General features: G+C 50.6%; 1 protein-coding gene across 2 annotated transcripts; it reads right to left on the bottom strand.

The window, feature by feature from the left end:
• Positions 1-201: 201 nt before the first annotated feature.
• map3k21 (mitogen-activated protein kinase kinase kinase 21) lies at positions 202-17,008 on the bottom strand. 2 transcript variants are annotated; one of them, XM_072709379.1, is made up of 11 exons: positions 15,229-17,008; positions 9,143-9,323; positions 8,732-8,880; positions 8,283-8,458; positions 5,018-5,258; positions 4,806-4,928; positions 4,445-4,549; positions 3,594-3,744; positions 3,118-3,212; positions 2,295-2,999; positions 202-2,071 (listed from the first exon to the last, which is right to left on the bottom strand). In XM_072709379.1, exons 1-11 carry the CDS (start codon positions 16,010-16,012, stop codon positions 1,731-1,733), a joined length of 3,051 nt encoding a protein of 1,016 aa, XP_072565480.1. In that variant the 5' UTR covers positions 16,013-17,008; the 3' UTR covers positions 202-1,730. The 2 variants fall into 2 exon arrangements, with proteins under 2 accessions (XP_072565480.1, XP_072565481.1); XM_072709380.1 differs by lacking the exon at positions 4,445-4,549 and having other exon boundaries at positions 15,229-17,004.
• Between the last annotated feature and the right edge of the window lie 1,228 nt (positions 17,009-18,236).

Raw genomic sequence — 18,236 nt, 5'->3', positions numbered from 1 at the left:
ACATCGCCGTTCTTTGCAGGTATTCATCTAGTCATTACACCTAGAATACCGGCAGATTCCCGATTCTCGCAGAAATAACCAAGCTCAAAATAATTATCTGCAGTATTCAAAAATCGAACACAATTGATTGCACTTAATTTAAGAAAGACAGGACGTGCACTCGAGCTCCCAACACGTCTAATCATACAACATGGCAAAAAAGCACTTCAACATTATATTTAATGATGTCACTTTAATATAATCAATACTTACAGCTTGTTAAGAACCAGTTTTTTCCAAAAGCGTTTCCCGTACCTGGGGCACCATGGTAGGAGAAAGCGTTTAATTACAGGAGTGAATATAAAAAGCATAAAATACTCTAAGCTTGATTGTATCCCCACATGGGAGAGATTTGGGGGGGGGGGATCTTGAGGGACATCGGAGGGCTGAGAGCTCTTTTTGGGAGCTTCTAACTTCAGACAGACATTAATCAGTCCCTTGCATAGTCTAATTTTCTGCCTGGAGGGACCAAGCAGGTGTCTGTCCAGGACACACTAAACCCTCTTATCGATTTGGTGGGCAGGGGTCAGACTAATTGATGAAATTATAGTACCATATCAGTGTCGGTGTGTCATACAGGTCCTCTGATGCTCACTGAATGGTAGACAACACTGTAAAAACACACTGAAAGCTGGAGGAATCGCTGTGTGGCGCGGCACGGTGCTCATGCCGCACATCACCTACAAAACGTCGCCGCAGAACCGGGAGTGAACATACAGCACAATGTCCACAACGCCTATTTCAATACTGCCTACGGCTTAACTGTCCCTTTGCGGGAAGCTGCAGCAAGTTCTGGAAAATGTATACCTTTACTTTCATTTAAAAAAGTACAAATATTTTGAGCATAATCAATGCACTGAGGATTAAAACTGGCAATCTGACTACAGCCAGAATATTACGACACATTTTACTCCATGACTGTTCTACATAACGTGGACCTGCAGCGCCGATCGACCGACTTCAGGAACATTTCCACACAGTAAGAAAATCATCGCTAAGAACCCACAGAAAAATTGGGCTACTCAGCAAATGAGTACCTCTGTAATGCAACGTAAAGATCCCCTTCTCAGTTTTTGTAAGCCTATTCAGAACAATCCACCATTTGTTCAGTAGAGGGCAGAGATCAAAGGCCTTTAAACCTGTTTTTTTTTTCTTCTCCATAATAATTTACACAGTAAAGCACACAATCATTAATAGCAGCCGCAGGGACAATTTAGGGTGACTGAACCCAACATGTCACATCCAAATATTATCGCTAGAGCTCCGATCTGTAAACGAAAACGAAACTGAACAAAAACAAAAAACACTGCATTTAACTAAAAACAAAACTGATCATTATGACAGTACATCAAAGGACAAAGACAAAACAAGAAAAAGTTGTTCTATTTTTGTTCGACAGCCTAACAGAGCATGTGCATGACGACACAGTTCACAAGCTACTTTCAGACAGCACGCTAAGTGCTTTATGTGAAGACGAGTAAAACGGGAATGTGTCTTTTTGAACTGGCATGGTGTCCTCTTATTAAATTAGCTAAGAAAGTATCAAAGGACACGTACATAAATAATGTTCTTCGTATAAAAATAATCAGCACTGGTCCCAGATCAAATGTGGCAGCGTGAGTATTTTTCCCACAATGCCGTGCACCACGTTCTGCCCCATCTCATTACAGGGCTGTATGAGGCAGTTTCCACTACGACAGGAACTCTTTCTCCAGTTCATACACAGAGGGCCCGCTGGGGGCGCTCTGGATGCGGCACAGGGGGACGGTGCAATCCCGTTTCTGTCCCTCGGTGTCCACGTCCAGCAGCGAGCAGCCCCCGCCGGCCAGGTCTCGCGCGTGCTTCTCTCCGGCGTGGCGGCCCAGCGAGGCGCTCTTGTGACGCCCCCGCAGGAGGCCCCAGGCGTGCGGCCGGCCCCGCAGTGACGAGGGCCGCGGCCTGGATATGCCATTGCTAGGGGTGCCTCGCTCAGAGGCGGGGCCGGGAGACAGGGGTGCCAGGGGGCTCACATGAAAACCTGAGGTACCGTTAGCTGGAGAGTGACAAAGAGACAGATGGTAAACACCACTAACTTATACCATTACTACACAACTAACTACAGGATGATTTAAAAAAAAAGACTAAACTGAGCAGGATAAGCAGCTGGAAGATGGATTAACGAAACATTTTGTTCGGTCAGTAACCAAATACATAGACATTTGGCAGCACTGCATGTCACGCCAAAGTCTGCCAGCAGAGGGCGCCATGTCACTCACTGTTGTAACAGAGAACTGGGGCTGATTTCTTCCTGCGCAGCTTGGAGTTACTCCCTGCTGGGGCTGGGGGCGGGGCCTCAGGCTTGCCGGACGTGCCGCTTCCCCGGATGCAGGGGTGGGCCCTGTACTCCGCCGGGTTTCCAGGCAGCACCTTCTTTGCGGGTACGTGGTCAGCACCTTCGGAGTCTGGCTGTATGAGGCATCGGGTGGAGTTACACTCGGAGATGGAGGACATGGCTATCAGGCTGGGGGGGCCCGGTGATACCTCCTCCTTGCGAGAGCGCCCCCCGCTGGGGGGGCTGGTACTGCGCCGGAGGCGGGCAGCACGCTGGAAGAGGCCCTCCTTCCTCTTCTTCTCCTCGCGTGGCTCTGGTGCCTCCTCAAGGGAGGGGCCCTTGAGGGCCTCACGAAGATCAAAGCCCAGTGCCACGGAAGCCAGTAGCGACGCGCAGCCCCAGAGCGCCGTGTCCGTCCGCCGACGCGTTGGCGCCCTCTTCAGGCTATTGGTAGGCGTGACCTGCGGTGTGGTGCTGGCCGAGCTGGTGGAGGTGCTGGGGTCCTCCAGGCTGTCCGCAGCGCCCCCTGTCTCTCGCTGCTCGTCACTCCACAGAGGTAGATCGATATACACCTGACTGGGCAGCTTTACCTGTTTTGGTTTGCCGCCGTCGGGGCCTTCTGTAGCGTACCCCCTGTCCATGTTCGTCCCTGGGGCCAATTAATGGATTAACTGACAGATTGATTAATCTGTATTATAAACAGTTACTGCAAGCATGAGACCTCCACGCCACAAGGTGGCGCCGCCAGCTGATGTCATGCTACTCACCCTGCTCGGCAAACAGTGCAGCTAGAGGCACAGACCTCTGGGTCTTCATCAAGCTGGTGGACCAGGGGTTGTTACCGTCGGAGAGAGGCCTCACCCTGCCAGGATTACAGGACAATTACAACGACAGAAGCTTTCATCTGAAGCGACATACTGTATAAGTGAGGCAGGTAGTACATAACAGCCACATGGCCCGGGGGGGATGAGCGACTCGGGTTCGAGCATCGCTGGGTTTAAGCTGCCAACGAAAGGGCTGCTGGACTGATGCTTATAAACCCAGCATCAGAATTGCTATAAGCTGTCAGCAAGAGAGCAAACTTTACAATCTCATGTGTGGCTGTAAAGGAAATGCAAGCCAACCTGAACATTACATGCAGCCACATCCAGTGGGAATTTCCCACGAACTCCACTAACGAGCGCAACAGAACCGTATCCCCAAGGTCACTCAGTGACGGGTACCGAGCCGACCGAGGCCGTACCTGTCGGCGGAGCCGGCGCGCTCCTTAGCCTGGACAGAGCTGGGCCCCCACGTGCGGCCCTTCTTCCGGAAGCCCTTCCTGACGTCCTCGAACTCCTCCTGCTTGAACATCGTGCTCCGCCCCCATGTCCGGTTGCTCTCGTCCAGGGTCACTGCGCCCGGGAAAGAGGGGCACGGCGTCACAGTCGCCAGGGAGGGCTCCAGGGAGATAATCAAAGCCGTCACTGCGACCGCAGCTTTGGACGGCACACCGTGGATTTGAGAAGAGGAAAGCCTCCACCATTCACAGGAGAAAAATCAGCTTCCAGTCACAAAGCCCCCAGCAAAAGGCTGATTTTCTGGGTTAAAGCAGACCTTGTGAATACCATACATTCAAATGGTTCTAAAATATAAATATATATATATTGCCCCCTAGTGGACACAATAATATAACTTCCAAACTTTAAAACAGTGTTTGCTTAGATACAGCTAATGATAATTTATAGATGTAATACACAAATCACTGTGCCTGGAGTGAAACTGAATGCAGCATTAGAAAATGTATTGCTGTTTTTGCAATTTAGTGCCTCTTGGAGCTACAATCAGACATTAAAGTAAACACAAGGTCTCCCTCCTGGGTGCCGAGTGCAGCCAGACCATCCAGCCAATCATCTCAAACCCATCAGTTACAATTGACATGATTTCAGCCGAATATTTTTCCATTCGGAAAATCCCTGATCACAACCTCTGTCGCACGCCTGCAGATGGCAGCCCGCTGAAGCAGGCCGCCACCCACAGAGCCCGTAATTTCAGCTGGCCAATCATCTTTTTCTTTTTCTTCATTCCCACAATGCACCAGTCGCATCAGCTTGCCTTTTTTTCTAAGCCCAGCAGGGGGCTCACACTCGCTTGTCACATCCACATCCTGGTGGTAAACATACATACTGTCCCTCCTGGCAGGGTCAGTGGGGGTGCTCACTGAGGGGGAGAAATATTACCAAACCGTGAGGGGGGTCCGGATGACCCCTACTGGGGAAGTGGCATCAACACAAAGGACTAATAATTCGATTCATCTGATGTTGCATATCTGAGAAACGCATTCAGAATCTCTACAATTCTTCACTGACTGGGTGCTGCAGCTGCATTTCGATGACAGGCAGAAGGGCTTTGGGTACTTTTTACTTAAACTTTCTCGATCCAGATGTGGTCAGCTTCTTGGCCGCCTGGCACTTACGCTGGATCGCACGCAGGCGGGGGATGAGGGTTGGGCTGCTGGGGGGGCTGGACGTGTTGCTGTTGAGGCTCCGCCTCTTGTCCATGGTAGGCGAGGCCTGGACGGTGATCTTGTGCTGGAAATCTGCGGGGAACGATACCAGTGACGACTCCCTGGAAGCTGCCCACTGCTCAGCGGGCGCATGCCCGTCGGCCCAGACCGCGGCCGCTCACCCGACGGCAGGCTGATGCGGTTCCCATCCTTCAGCTTAAGCCGGCTCCGCCTGAACTTGCCCTTCCTCTTCTTGACGTTGGGCTTGTCCTTGTTCAGCTGGAAGATGAGGATGTTGAGCTCCCGCTCCAGCACGTTGATCTCGCGCTCCGCCAGCTGCTGCTCCCTGCGCTTCAGCAGCTCCTCCTGCGACTTCTGCTGCAGTGCTGCCCGTGTCAACTCCTCCTCGCGAGAGCGCAGCTCCTGCAGGGGCATGGCAGCGAGGTCACAGGGGGTGGAGTCTGGTTACATCAGTGAGGCGGTTACACAGGGCGGAGTGTGTGGTCACATGTCAGCGAGGTCACAGGGGGTGGAGTCTGTGGTTACATCAGTGAGGCGGTTACACGGGGCGGAGTGTGTGGTCACATGTCAGCGAGGTCACAGGGGGTGGAGTCTGTGGTCATATCAGTGAGGCGGTTACACGGGGCAGAGTGTGTGGTCACATGTCAGCGAGGTCACAGGGGGTGGAGTCTGTGGTTACATCAGTGAGGCGGTTACACGGGGCGGAGTGTGTGGTCACATGTCAGCGAGGTCACAGGGGGTGGAGTCTGTGGTTACATCAGTGAGGCGGTTACACGGGGCGGAGTGTGTGGTCACATGTCAGCGAGGTCACAGGGGGTGGAGTCTGTGGTTACATCAGTGAGGCGGTTACACGGGGCGGAGTGTGTGGTCACATGTCAGCGAGGTCACAGGGGGTGGAGTCTGTGGTTACATCAGTGAGGCGGTTACACAGGGATGAGTGTGTGGTCACATGTCAGCGAGGTCACAGGGGGTGGAGTCTGTGGTTACATCAGTGAGGCGGTTACATGGGGCGGAGTGTGTGGTCACATGTCAGCGAGGTCACAGGGGGTGGAGTCTGGTTACATCAGTGAGGCGGTTACACGGGGCGGAGTGTGTGGTCACATGTCAGCGAGGTCACAGGGGGTGGAGTCTGGTTACATCAGTGAGGCGGTTACACCGGGCGGAGTGTGTGGTCACATGTCAGCGAGGTCACAGGGGGTGGAGTCTGTGGTTACATCAGTGAGGCGGTTACACGGGGCGGAGTGTGTGGTCACATGTCAGCGAGGTCACAGGGGGTGGAGTCTGTGGTTACATCAGTGAGGCGGTTACACGGGGCGGAGTGTGTGGTCACATGTCAGCGAGGTCACAGGGGGTGGAGTCTGTGGTTACATCAGTGAGGCGGTTACACGGGGATGAGTGTGTGGTCACATGTCAGCGAGGTCACAGGGGGTGGAGTCTGTGGTTACATCAGTGAGGCGGTTACACGGGGATGAGTGTGTGGTCACATGTCAGCGAGGTTACAGGTCACAAGTTACTGTAAAGACGCTATGGGGTGCTGAGGAAGTTAAACTTGGAAGGTTACAAGGGGCTGTTTGAGGGTGGAGTCTAGTAACTGACATAATGGTGAAATGTTTTAATGGTTGTGGAAATTATGGAAACAATGAAGATTATAGATTTCTTTGGGGAATAACAATGTTCCCCAAGCTGCTTCAAATGCCTGCGAGAACAAAAAACATTAAAACAGGTGACACAAGTGATTTTACTGCCAGTCATCCTCTCGCTGCGCACAGCTGAGTGCTCGCCGCGTAACGAGACACAGGACAAAAGCCGGGAACCCCTTTGTGTGGCCGGGGGGAGGGGGGGCGTGTGACCTTTGTCACAGGGGTGGGGGGGGCGCTCTCAAGAGGTCACGGTGTCCTCAGCTTCACCCAAAAGCTTTAATCCATTTAGTCAGATATTTGAGTAGAGAAACAGCGCAGAACCTCCTGAACCCAGGTAACCTGTGATCTGGCTCTGCACAGTGACCTTGAGGTCAGCACAGCCGAGCACAGCCTCTGGCCCATTTCTGTGTCACATGCCGTCTGTCTCACTCGTACGCCACTTTGAACAGAAGCGTCTGCTGCAGAAATAAATATTAAACGTGACCTGTACCTCTTCCCAGCATCGGCCCTGTTTACTTGCATCCACATTTTATTTAATCAGCTTCCGTTCCACCCTATGCTGCTCCTGACTGTACGACAGTCTAGTGTAAAAAAAATAAATAAAAGTGTGTGAAATTCCATGTGTAAATATGTGTTAACTGTGCTGCATGATATATTTAACACCACGTTCCTTATACGTTTAATTTCATTTCCTTTCTCCGTGTGGTTCTGAGCGGCTTTATGGGGGGGGGGGGGGGGGCAGTCTTCTTCGCTGCCTTCTCTGTGCTCAGTGCCTCTGAGCCTCCAAGGCGTCTCCACGCACAACGATGCACTTGCGTGCAAAACATTCATAGAGCGGGTGGCCCAGGCGTGGGAGGAGTCAAAACTGGCACAAAATTACTGTTTTGACAGACATTCTCCAGCGGAGGTGTTTACAGACACATTCATATGCAAAGCGCTTAATCCCCGCCGCCGACTTGGGAAGAGTCTCCCATAATTAGACAGACAACCCAGTAATCAACGCCACACCTGAGAACGGCGGCTGCACCACCCCCTCCGCACCCAGCCACTCGTGGGAGGGGGGCTCCTACAACAGCCAAGCAAGCTGTAGCGTGTTTCCGTCGTGTCCGGCTGCGGTGCCACTGCGACAACCCCCCCATGGCGTCCCACCTCAAACTGGGCACTTCTGGGAGCCACGGGATGGGGGGGAAATAACAAGAACAGAAAAGATAAAGCAGCTTTAGCGCGTCGTGCTGTTTGCGGAGCGTAAGCTGCAACCACACTGCCGGCGTGCAGGAAAGTGCGTTTCCCAATAAAGTGATTACAAATCCCGTTTAAGGAGGCGTCTCAATGAAGAAGGGGCTTATGGTTTTAACTGTGGGGGGGGGGGGGACCCATTTCATTGCTAATAGCCAGCTTTGTTAAGCCCACAATTAGCTTGCCTCTAAAAGTAACCAATTAAAATCAAAAAAAGGAGGAGTTTTTGAGTTGAGGTCATTTTGCGTGGCTGCTGAAGCCCGGTGGCCTTTCACACGCGTTATCGGAAGTTGGGCTGATCCCCGGATTTAACGAGAAGTGCCGATTCCAACTGGAAGGGGAGGTAGCCAACAATCTGCCTTGTTTGCAGGATTAGCTCCAACTGAATCCCTCACTTTCGTACCAGCACATGTTTCGCAACCAAGAGTGAAAGAAATCTCAAAGCAGTTTAGTGAGTAACTGCATCAAAACCGTTACGAAAAGTAAAGGGCAGCTGAGGATACACGTCTGTAGCATCGATATTGGTCAGGCAACCCCCCCACCCCCCGACCTTCTCCTTGGTCCGCAGCTCATCGAACATCTCCTGGATCTCCACCCTCCAGTCCTCCTGCATGGAGTGGAATGAGTCCTGCGGCATGGTTGCCATGACGGCCTCCTCGATGGCCGTCAGCTGCTCCAAGATGGCAGCGAACGAGGGTCGGACGTGAGGGTCTTGTTCCCAGCATTCTGGAGAAAGCAAGAGAAGAAGAAGAAAAAAGTCAAGACTGCCTCTTCCAGTTGAAAGTGCCCCCCCACCCTCAAACTACTGTTGACACAGGTGCTCCTGAGCTCAATACCTTCAATGGGGGGGGGGGGGGGAAACCAGCTACCCTTTAATCCCAAAGGAAATCTTTGTCTACATTTTGCTGAGAAAGGAATCCCTGGTGCTGGCAGCATGTAAACTATGCACTGAAATATTACTCACACTCTGCCATCCCACGAGCCCTCGGCATACCGTACCTTCCATGAGCTTGGCAAAGGGCTCGGGGCAGGTGGAGGGGATTGGCAAGGTCAGCTTGTTAACGGCAACGCCGTAGGCCACAGCCAGGCCGTCGATACCGCGGTACGGTACCTCGCCTGTCAGCAGCTCCCATAGCAGCACACCATAGCTGTGGGGGGGTGAGAGAAGAATGCTGCTTCAGGCTGACAGACCCAAAGCCTAACCCCCCCAAAAAAGATCAGACAGGGGCCACCTTGTGTATCAGGGACTGCACAAATCCAGCAAAAAAAAAAACACGATATACTGTAACTTGATCCGATTAAACGTGGAGGAGAACACAGTGGTGGAGCTCCAAAGCTGCTATCCGGCTTGGACACGCCCCCAAACGCCCCCATCAGCTCCGCACACTGCTGTCACGGCCTTGGACTCACCTCCACACGTCGCTCCCCTTGGAGAACAGCGAGGACTTGATGACCTCGGGCGCCATCCAGGAGTAGGTGCCGGCCGCGCTCATCTTGGTCGTCTTGTGCCACTCCCGCGCGAGGCCGAAGTCCGTGATCTTCAGCGTCTTCTTCCCGATGTCGTCATTCTCGATGTTCTCCAGGAGCAAAACTAGAAACCGGGGTAACGTGTTAGCAGGGCGGGAAAATCGTCTTGGTGACAGTGGGGGGGCCTTGCTGATAAACATTTTTATTTATTTAAGGGGCTTGTAAACACACTCGGGCAGACATCGCTAATACTACTCCAAAAAATACTACGTCAAATACTTCACTGAACACAATCGCTTGAACCCTGAAGACCTTTATATGGAAATATTACGGCTATTTCTGCCAGCGACATCCCGTGGTACCATTCGGTCATCGGTGTCCTTCAACCTCTGACGGCGTCATGGATGTGACAGAAACCCCATTATCGGTGTGGCAGTTTACATTCCGCAGGCGTGTCTCGCGGAACAAAAGGCCTCTTTTTCACCCACGTAACTTTCACACATCCCATGGGCTGATGATTAATATTAATCTACCTCAGACAAACAGCCGATAAGCAGCCTTGACTGCACTTGAAGCTCAGCCAAACGCTGAAAATGCTGTTTATCAGGGGAGGGCGGCGGTTCAGAAAGGGGGATGGATACATTCAAGGATGGCGACCCCGAGGTTTTATTTTTGGATTGAGTCACACGACTCATTTCTGACTGGTTTTCCCGAGCGAGAAAAGCCCTAATTGGTGCGTTTCATTTGTCAGAGCCGTGGAGGAGACAGCATAGCTTCATGCCAGACGTCTTCCTGTAGGGCGAAGACCCACATTCCGACAAACAAGTTTCACGGTCCTGCCGACCGCATTCCAGATAACAGTGCACGTTTCCATCTGATAAACAAACAATCACTTACACAATAGAAAAATCCCCCGTCAGAGCCAGCCGAAAGTCACATGATCGATGAGGCTGTTTGACAACAGGGATGCTTTTCAGAACCTCTTACCGCACCTCAGTTTCAAGTAAACTATCACACAGGCCTCCGTGAAGAATAGACGGTAAAGAAAACTTCAAGAGGAAAGAGGGTCCTCACTGCATGAAAAAACATCTCCTAAAATAGGTATTTAGTTAATGCGGACATATGCATTACAGTCAAACGACGGAAAACGGCAAAAAAAGACGGTTCTAGCAGCTTCAGTTCTGGATAGACCTTTGCCTTGTGAGATTCCCAACGCTTTGCCAAGCACAGCTGCCGAAATAAACAGTTTCCACATCACCGTTTGCCTTTCACCAGCTCCCGTCCGAGGAAGAGGCCATAGGGACAGCTAAGCACACCCCCTCCATCAAACAGCGGGGGCCCAAACCTGAAAGAGCCCCCAGACGCCCCCAAACAGCCCCTGGAATTTACGGTAGCTCGGGAGGGGGCGGGGAGTCGCCTCGCGTTGGTCCGGGACACCTTTGTCCCCGCTCAGCGTGCGCTGGAGCGAGCGGTCAAACGCATGCCTGGCATTCCACAACCGTCGCATCTCCGAGCCCGAAACTATGAGATCGCGCGTGTCGCGGGAGCTGGCGAAGCGCCAGGTTTCAGGACGGCAGACAAGGGGAGGTCGCTGGCCATCCCCAATCAGGGGGGGGGGGAAACACCCAAACAGCATGCCTGGGGGAGATTAAATATATTGAAAATGAGGCTTGCACGGCCCGGAGTCGGAGCATTCCGGCAAGCAGCGTCGCCTAGCAACAGGCGCTTGACCACTCCATTGTGAAAGTGCACGCTAAGCCGCTGCCCTCTCATTAGCACTGCCCCTCCGCAGAGGTATTAAAAGATTAGGCCGTACAAAGGCAGACAATTTCGGTGACTTCTTGATATTTCTTTAAGCCGCGGTTCTGCAGAGTCAGCGAGGGGGGGGGGGGGGTTGAGGTGGTGGGGGCAGTGCTGGGGTCTGGACACAAGGTGTACTGGGACAAACACAAACGGCTTTAATTAACGCCTGCCGGCCAGCAGTGGTGTTTGTGTGCCAAAGACAAACTGTATTGTCTTAACTGGGGGGGGGGGGGGGGGGAGACCCTCACAGTATCTTGGGTCACACTTCAAAAAGGAGAAAGTGTTTATGATTTATGTTGCATTTGATTATACTATTACAGGGAAATACACACAATGTATGGTGTGACAGCCTGCCTGTGTTTACATCAGGATGACACTGGATTTCTGTCTTATGATGGGGGTGTTTAGACCCACATGTTGGGTTCAAGGCCCATGATGCAAACACCAATAAGAAATCTGCTGAAAATAAATGACCCTTCAGCTCCAGGGCACCCAAATTCCACAAGGGCAGTGAAAAGAGAAGAGAAACACCCCCCCCCCCCCCCACACACACACACACACACACACACAGGAATACACCCAAACCCCAGTCACGGCAGGGGGCAGGTTCAGCTCTGGTACAAAAGAAAGCCTTAATTTACTTTCAGTCTAAAATTAACTGCAAACTGGATTTACCAAAACAACTGAGTGGGGGAAAAAAAACACACTTAAGTATCACAGGAACCAACATCTGAGTTAATCTGTCACAATACCGATGGTTTCTCAGAAACTCTGGAATAATTGAATACAAATGCAAAACTCCTAAAGTGAGTTCAGTCCTCCAAAACATTCCAGTGTTCTGGCAGACACTCACAGAAACGTAAGTCACTCTTCAGAGGTCACAAATTGAGAAAATCGCTTCTGGAATAACATCTAACATTGAAAAGACAAAAGCCTCTAATCAATAGTTTCCATCAGGTTTACAAAGGATATGCAAGCGAAAGATTGGCATGTGCAGATAAACACAATAACAGATCCAAAATTCTCAGTCGTGTGTTTAAGACTGAAACTACAGTGGCACTGATCCTCTCTCTCTCTCTCTCTCTCTCTCTCCAAAACTGACTCTGCAGTGTGACAGTGACCCACATATAATACTGTTCTGTGTGGCCAGATCCAGCTGAACAAACTCTAAATCCAATTCACATCCTGTCAAACGAACACACACACACACACACACACACACACCTGAGTTTCAGCCTGACCAGCAAACAGCTGAGGTTCGAATAACACTATAACACTGCTAGTCCAGAATATTCCACCCCGATTTACGCTCCACAGTGGACTCTCATCAAAATATAAATTGCATGCAGCAAATTTATCATCTTACAGCCAAGACCAGCTCACGCAACATTTAAGGGGGACATTCAGCGATCGAGGGCTGTTCCTGATGAGTGTGATCCTCACGTTTCTGTCGTAAGGACAGAGCAGAATCACACACGGAGGAAGGAATACATAACAAAATGTGTCATGGAAAAGTAACACCTCAGACTATATTCCCAAAGCGGCATTAAAGCAAGAAAAACACAAGATTTAGTTCAGCCAGACCCGGCAGGCTCCCATGCCGTCATCTTTACTCTCCTTCTGAATCCCTGTTTTTTTTTCTTCTTTGAATGATCCCTTCATCTCACACCAGATGTCCACCAGGTCACCAGGGATCTATTCAGGATTTAGGGCTCCAACCCACCCAGAGCAGGTTGCACGTCCGCTGCACAATTCTGTGAGGAACCCAAACCACGGGCCTGCTACATGGAAAGGGGGGGGGGGCTGGGGGTTGTGATTTTTTAAGTTTGTGAAGGACTGATGCGTGGTTCTGCTGGACAGACTTTAACATGAATTCAAGATGGTGCAGATGATGACACATGACATAACCACTGACCTGTGACAGAGCTTTGACCCTAGAAGCAAAATATTGGGGTTGCAAAGGGGTGGAAAATTTCTGGAAACTTTCCAATCCAGGGAAAGTGAAGCTGGGGAATTTTGGAAAAATTCCAAGTTGGAAACTTTCCACCGGAATTAACGGGAATATGTGGGAATCAATGGGAAAATTCCAAGAATTTTGCCAGCTTACAAAACACACCTCCTGGGCACTTAGTTCCTCATTTTCCGTGAAGGTAAGTTAAGGAGGACACTGCTTTCACAGACTCTGATGCTGGGGGACGGGAGATGCTTGATGAGGATTTAGTGACATTTAACCTGCTTTAAAGGTGACAGCGGAGGCAGGATGGCGCTGGGGGCAAGAGATGACAGGACCAGGAGCTCAAAGAGGAGCACAGCCGCGTTAATTACAAAGGGCCTATTCATCTATAGAACGTCCAGCAATTTTATACCCAGTCCGAGGGGGGGGGGGCACGGTGGCTTTACTGACATGACGGTGGGAAAAATTGCTTTCAAACTAGATTACAAACTCATTCCACACACAAGTCCAGATTCTCAGACACTCAAAACACAAGTCAATATTTCTCGATTTTCTAGCATAAAAATACACACTAAGAATGGTGACATTACTCTCCACACCAAGACAAGACTCTTGCAATAAACTGCCCCCCTCTGTTGACTACCCCCCCCCCAACCATAAATCACTCTCTCCTACCCGGGCTGTGTGCTGGATGAAGACAAGCCCCCCCTCCCTATTATCCGCGGTCAGCTCACTGATAAGCATCTCAGCCCCGTGGTCGGCTGTTGTATACTGGGAGGTATACTGGTGAGTGCTAAGATGCTTCAGTGAGTTCTGGATTTTTCCTGTCATTTTCCGGGCTTTGGGGATGTACATTTATCATCATCCAACACTGTTACTGCCTAAATGTCTTAACTATCCAAATGTCTGTGTGTTTTGGTACCTTAATCCTACTGTAAACTAGTTCCCTTCAGGATTAATTATCCATCCATCCACCCTGCGGTGGACAAAGGGGTGGAGGTCTGTAAAGGCAAAGGGATTTCCCGAGTGTGTGTGTGTGTGTGTGTGTGAGAAGGGGGGAGGAGCTGTAATCAGCACATCTGTGTCACACACATGGGTGCCAAGGAGGGGCGGGGGTGCAAAAATCAATATAGAGGCTCAGTTACTTCAGCAGACATCTGCTGTTGTGCCTCCTTGGTTTCTCTCTCCTGCTGAAGCGAACAGCAGCTTGTAGGACCATGTCTGCACTCAGCGGAGCACGAGCTCAGCGCCGACGTCCAGAATCCTAAGAGCGCGTGACTGATGCTGTTACTCTGCATGTTCTAGCCATGAGTTAGCGATCTCGCTTTATGATCCACGCCCCGTCTTGGTGTAACAACAACCCCGGAGCAAAACAGACGAAGGAGGTCTTCCTAGGACGCGCGTCAACTGCGAGCTCAGAGCATGGGAGTGGATGGAGTGCTGTTAGCCGGACAGAAAGGTCACGGTTTACTTTTTAAATAGGTGGCATTCATTTTATTTAGCAAAAACACTGTGGAAGTGATGTACAATTGAGGAAGCAGGTCATCCAGTCCCTTAAGTGACTGGGGGTTAAGGGCCTCAATCAGGGGGCCTAACAGTGACATCACTCTGCCAAGCCTGGGATCTGAACCAGCAACATTTTGATTACAGACACAGGGTCTTAACCCACTGAGCCACAGAAAATAAAGCATCACGCTCACAGACACATGCAAACATTTTGTAAATACATCTAAGAGCTGAAGATTCTGGAGCTGCAGATCGTCAACTTGCCATTTTGGTCAGCATTGGTGAATTTTCCCATAATTCCCAGTTTACAACTTGTCAAGTACAGAATTACAGAGCACTGGAAACCAGCATGACCAGGGAGAGCTGGCTGTAGTCAGGTTTCGGTCTTTAGCTCACGCCACGCCGCCTGAGTGAGGCCATTGGACACGGAGGAAGCTCAGCTCACATCATTGCCAAATCACACACCGATAATCACACACCGATAATCACACACCGATAATCACACACTTTAAATGAGCCCCATGCACACAGTTTAATAAGAGCCATATTATCTCAGATTTACCAGCTACTCCCCGGATGGCAAATGAAATCCTGGGGGTGGACGACGGCCCGCATGTGTGACAAAGGCGTTGGGTGGGATTTGCAAACACCTGGCCGATTTGAAGTCTCCAAACGTGCCCTGACAATGTAAATTTGGGCAGAAACCACATTTCATCTGGAAGTAGCCCCCCCCCCGCCCCGGGAACTGCTGCCCGGCGTCTCTTACTGTTACTGGACTTGAGGTCGCGGTGGATGATTGGGACGACAGCTTCCTCATGCAGGTACTGCATGCCAGTGGCAATCTGCACTGCCCAGCTGACGAGGACGTGCGGGGGCACCCTCCTCCCGGTGAGCGCCCGGTTCAGGGTGCCCCCCCTGGCGTACTGCATGACCAGGCAGAGATTGGGCTCCTCCAAGCAGACGCCTTCCAGCTTTATGATGTTCGGGTGTAGCAGCATAGAGAACAGCTTCGCCTCCTGCTTGACGCTGTCCGCCGTGGCAGTGATGTCCTTGTCCGGGTCTTGTCGGGCTGCCTTCACCGCCACCTCCTGACCCTTCCAGGTCCCCCGGTAGACTTTACCAAACCCCCCCACGCCAATGATCTCCTCCAGCACGAGCTCACTGAACAGGATTTGCACTGGGGAGCTGGGGACACTTTCCCGCATCCCTTCAGCGCCGTTGGCAGGACGTCTGTGATACACGGCGGGCTGGTAGGTTACGTAGTTGGAAGGGAATATGCCGACCCGACGATTAATTTTACCAGTCCACCATCCCTCGTCCCCCGATATGGCCACATCCTTAGACAGCACCTCCACCACGTCCCCCCGGCGCAGGCTGAGCTCGTCCTCCCCGCTGGCTTCGTAGTCGAACACGGCGGTCCACAACGAGCGGGGGCACAAGGGAGCCGAGTGAGGCCAAGGCGCGCTGCGGGGGGACTCGCTCCGGCCGTGATCGCCGCCGTTGCTCGGCCGCTCTTCACCGTTTGGGAAACCGGCCCGGGAAACATCCATGTCGCGATGCGTGCCGCCGCACCATAAGGTGCCGATTTCAGGGTTCAAAAGTTACAGCAAAAAAAGAGAGAAAACGAACAGGCCGTTTCGATCACGCCGAAAAACGAAGGTTTAAAACAAGACAAGCATTCGGCTAATAGCAAAAAAAATCTTACACATAGTATTAATTAAATAATACTGAGAGCGGTTACAATCCAGTCACGCCGCTTTGGCTGATACCGTTTCAAGGCATTCCAAAGTCCTGGACCGGGGGCTACTTAGTAACCACGTCGTCCATCTGATACAGCCAGTTTTCACTGGAACAGCCCGAGTAGTAACATTTACAAAGTAGCACTGGAAGACTTAAACTATGATGCAGAAAAACGTTGAGAAAAGCGCGATCGGACGGAGTATCACTATCAAACTTCGCGCACCTAAAAAGACGCATGATCGGCGTACATTCTTTTATACAGCAGTGAAACTGCAGGTGCGAACCTGTATCAAAGTCTGTGCTTCTAATGGTTCCAGGCAAGTAAAGTTTGCATAAAACTTTTTTTTTGCCAATCACTTACCAGACAGCCTATAAAAAGTTTTAAAAGCAATACTACATAAAAGTTTGATCACTGTCCAACCCCTCACCCCTCTCCGTCCCTTACAAGCCCATTGGTTGTAGTGACACTTAAAAAACTTTAAGCTCCAGGTTTCGCTTTAATCAGTTCTCTACATCTCATATTCTCCTCTTAAAGCACATTCACCCCGATCGTGCACATTGCAGCCGCCGAGCGCCGTCACTCTCCGGAGGGGGGAAAAAAGGACACCGGATCTGCCACGATGGTCCCCGAAAAGTTCCTGCGGCGCGACTCAAAACAGTGAGCAGAGCAGCGCCGCCATCGCTCCCGGACGCCTACAACACCCGGGAGCTGTAAAGTGTTACGCGCCGATTGGCGCGCCCGGCGCACGTGACGTGCGCGTTCTCGGAAGAAAACATCGGGAGGGGCAGCGATTGGAAACGGGCTCCGTGAGCCGTGGACGCGTGGAAGGCGGAGTATCGCGCAGACAGACAGCCGCGGTTATCACGCATCATAACACTGTCTGCGTTTCACTAATTTATTCATTATTACATACTTTAAAATTTATGTGATATGCCCAACCCTGAGTACTAGATGCTGATACAATGCACATACAGCCAGGTGTGCGAGGTCGGGTCGTACCTGTTCTCGAATTTCATGAATATAGGCCTATACGTTTTTTTTGTTTTTTTTTAAATCTGTGTTCACTCGATAATTCTGAAATTATATGCCCTGACTACCACTGTGCACTAGGTCGTGTTCTGGAATGCTTATGTTGGGTCGTGTGCTGAAATGCTTAAAGTATCCTCCGTTCGCAAATTTTAAAGGTGTGTATTTTCAGGACAGCCCTGATAGTATTTCACTACTAAAAGGCACATACCTAATCAGCTCAGGCGTATCAGCCGGTTAAAAGGTACAACGGCGAGGACAGACTTGCAAACACTGCAACCCAGTGGCCAAAAGAATTATTGCCACTAGAATGTACAGTATTTATTCCGTATAAATACTATTATTCAAAATTAGGAATTTATAAGTACATTACCTAACCTATTATTCGTGAAGAGTGTGTGTGTGTGTGTGTGTGTGGGGGGGGGGGGTCCGGCAACCCTATCGATAGGTTTCGAGGGTTTGTCATGTGGCTATGTTCCTGATCGGTAGCAAATAAAAGATATTCCATAAATTCAGCAATAACGGGACTGTATTATAATATGGTGACCAGATGAACAACCATCACCATTCTTATATGTTGTTTGTTTGTGTTATACCGTTTCTTTACCGTTAGTTATTGCTCAGTGTTTTTTATTGTTTGATGTTATTTTCTCTTGATGTTCCTATTGTCATTACTGTTGCATGCTCGCCACTTACTGTTATTCTCTCTTAATGTACTACTAGCGGCCAGTCTGCATGAGGAATGAGAGTATCTCGTTACACTAAGTACACATTACGACAGTCTTCAATTTAAAATAAGTCTCTGGTGATTTTTCTTCGCGGTTCCTACACGGACACGATGTTTTTCTACGCCTTTTTGCTCTTGGTGTAGCCTACAATACCCACGGCACCATAGCATGGTCTGATAGCTGATAGTGAATAGACCCGACTATAATGGGGAACCGCTGTGTCCCGCGTGCCGTAGCCTATACTACGCCTTTACATGCGTTATTCTCTGCACGCAATGC

The sequence above is a fragment of the Paramormyrops kingsleyae genome, chromosome 3 (assembly GCF_048594095.1).
Source record: "Paramormyrops kingsleyae isolate MSU_618 chromosome 3, PKINGS_0.4, whole genome shotgun sequence".
NCBI lineage: Eukaryota > Metazoa > Chordata > Actinopteri > Osteoglossiformes > Mormyridae > Paramormyrops > Paramormyrops kingsleyae.
Note: the sequence above shows the minus strand (reverse complement) of the source record. Positions and strands in the feature narration are given on the sequence as shown.

Bases quoted from the DNA above. Each gene is read 5' to 3' on its own strand.
- map3k21 (XM_072709379.1), bottom strand. From the start codon at position 16,012: ATGGATGTTTCCCGGGCCGGTTTCCCAAACGGTGAAGAGCGGCCGAGC. The intron at 8,459-8,731 runs GTACGGTATGCC...TGCTTTCTCCAG, and splicing joins CTTTGCCAAGCTCATGGAAG to AATGCTGGGAACAAGACCCT. The intron at 2,072-2,294 runs GTGAGTGACATG...GTCACTCTCCAG, and splicing joins CCCAGTTCTCTGTTACAACA to CTAACGGTACCTCAGGTTTT.